The sequence below is a fragment of the Drosophila hydei genome, unplaced genomic scaffold, assembly GCF_003285905.1.
Source record: "Drosophila hydei strain 15085-1641.00,03,60 unplaced genomic scaffold, DhydRS2 tig00008122-arrow-pilon, whole genome shotgun sequence".
NCBI lineage: Eukaryota > Metazoa > Arthropoda > Insecta > Diptera > Drosophilidae > Drosophila > Drosophila hydei.
Genome location: NW_022045833.1, coordinates 4,589,060 through 4,591,504, shown reverse-complemented (window position 1 = coordinate 4,591,504; position 2,445 = coordinate 4,589,060). Strand labels below are relative to the sequence as shown.

General features: G+C 31.0%; 1 protein-coding gene across 1 annotated transcript; it reads right to left on the bottom strand.

Moving 5' to 3' along the window:
• Nucleotides 1–316: 316 nt before the first annotated feature.
• Nucleotides 317–816, bottom strand: LOC115483378. Its single transcript, XM_030225098.1, has 2 exons — nucleotides 650–816; nucleotides 317–449 (listed from the first exon to the last, which is right to left on the bottom strand). The coding sequence occupies exons 1-2, from the start codon at nucleotides 814–816 to the stop codon at nucleotides 317–319; spliced, it is 300 nt and encodes a 99-aa protein (XP_030080958.1).
• Between the last annotated feature and the right edge of the window lie 1,629 nt (nucleotides 817–2,445).

Here is a 2,445-nt window from a genome sequence, read left to right as displayed (position 1 = left end):
TCAACCATTTTTAAATGTATGTATATATATCAATATATCCATTCATTCAAATGCCGTTCAGTCAGTGCTTATTTGAAAAAGAGATAATAGATTCTATATGTATATGTCAAATATTTATTGAAAAAAACACAGTTGGTATTCATACTTTAGTTGTTGATAAAATGTTAATATACTGCCTTGATTACTCTTTAAGTGGAAGTCTTTCATTTGTTCTCATCAAAGTTTTCGTTTACTTGAAGTTTAATATATTAATTTTGATAATTAGATATATTCATACTGCATGGTAAAACCAGTCAAAAGGTTTCGTTAAGAATATTTAAGGATTTGCCTTCAAATCTTCTTTGAAGGCGAAGTAAACTTTTGTTGCAAACTGTGGTCTATTATCAAAAATCCAAGTTATTCCCAGAAGATAATCTCCAGTTGGTATGGCATGCGGTAGAGACGTCCATCTGAGATAAAATCCATCTATGATTTGTGGGCCCTATTAGAAAAAGAAAATTAACTAGTTTTCAAACACTGACAACATAGATGCTTACCATATATGGGCACGTATGGTTGAAGTTGGAGAATTCTAGAAAGAGTTTACCTATAAGCATTGCAACTGGATTGAAAGGTTTTTTAAGGAAACGACAGATATCAACAGTTGTACCCATTGGCCTTCTGATAGACCTCGGCTCGGGCATGAATATTGTACGCAGGATGCAAGACAGTGGCATTCAAATACAAACAAGTTTTATTACGGCTTATGGCTCGAAGTCTGCATGTGTTGAAGAGAAACCACGATTTGTTGTAAGTCTCGCAAACCAGATTCGTCATCTTGAATTCAATAGCTTCAACTACCTTTTATCATATATGAAATGTGTGACATATATAAGCTTTAACGTAAGCTTTAACGACTTACATTGTAATTTAACCTGAGAGCTATCCAGAACTGAATAATAGCGCAAGCAATGAGAGTCGTCCGCATAGCGTTGGTATTCGAAAAACATTGAACTACGAATAGTAATGTGAACATAATCACATATTTCCGCTTCACAGAGTTTTCGTATCAAATAAACCCCGGAATTGAACGGGTAATTTATATTTTTATATTTTTCTGAGCCCATTGAAAATAGCAAGTTTGAGTATCATGTTTTTGTTAAAATATATGTAACATATATTCTTGACCAAGACAACAAGCTAAGTGGGTCATATTCTCGCATGTCCGTCTGCTTATCTGTATCGTAAACTACAAAAGCTGCAGACTGAAATTTAATCGATAACTCATTGAGAATATTCAAAAAGCGAATACTGGAGTTGGAGGTTTCAGATTTAATTTAAATTATAGTTGCCTGCTATGAAAACATAGATTTTGAACATTTCTGTTTTATTTAATGTAAAATTACTATTATATATATTTTTTTTCATATTTTACTAAAAACCCATTTAATCACACCATTATTTTTAAGCATATCATTATTAATAATAGAAATGCCAAGAATCAAGTCATTCCACAAATATAATGCAACAGGCATAGCGTACTAGCTATTCTATATGCATATAGTAAATATTTATTGAACACATATATTTGGTATATTCATACTTTAATGGTTGGTAAAATGTAAATATTCTGACTTGAATACTTTGTGAATGGAAATCTAACATACATTAGAAATTACTGGAAGTTGAAGGTTTTAATTTTGATTAGATATATTCATATTGCATTGTTAAGCCAGTCGAAAGGTTCCTTTAAGAATATTTAAGGATTAGCCTTCAAATCTTCTTTGAATGTTGAATGTAAACATTTGTTGCAAATTGTGGTCTTTTATCAAGAATGCAAGCTATTCCCAGAACTGAATAATACCGCAAGCAATGAGAGTAGTCCGCATACCGATTATCTACGAATGACACTCGATTATTGAATCTTTAGCTGTTAAATAAAATTTATTTCCGCTTCGGGGAACTGCTAATACAAAATGTAATCCGGTGTTGATCGGTCAATAAATATTTGAATAGTATACGGTAACCCATTAAAGATAAGAAATCAGAAAAGGTTAGTTATTATATTATATTTTATACATTTAATGAAACTAATTTGAATATTTCATATATTTATAGCAGAATCTGTTTTCTACGTGTTCCACGTTATATTGCTTCCGACTGCTGCATTATTTCTATATTGTATCCTCCATTTCTCACTTCCTAAAAGAGAGATAAAGGAGAGATAAACGTAGCTTTTGCTGAGTGCAGCCTCCGCTAGATGTTATGATTGTCAATGAACAAAGAGAAGCGACTAGAAACTGTCGTTCAGGAAAAATACAAAACTAAAAGGGAAGCAGATCAATTTAATAAAAACATTTAAATAATACATAAATACAGACATAATAACAATATACATGAATTTTTTATAATATATAATATATTCAGGTTGTGCCAATATAATAGAAAAAGATAAAAACACATTTT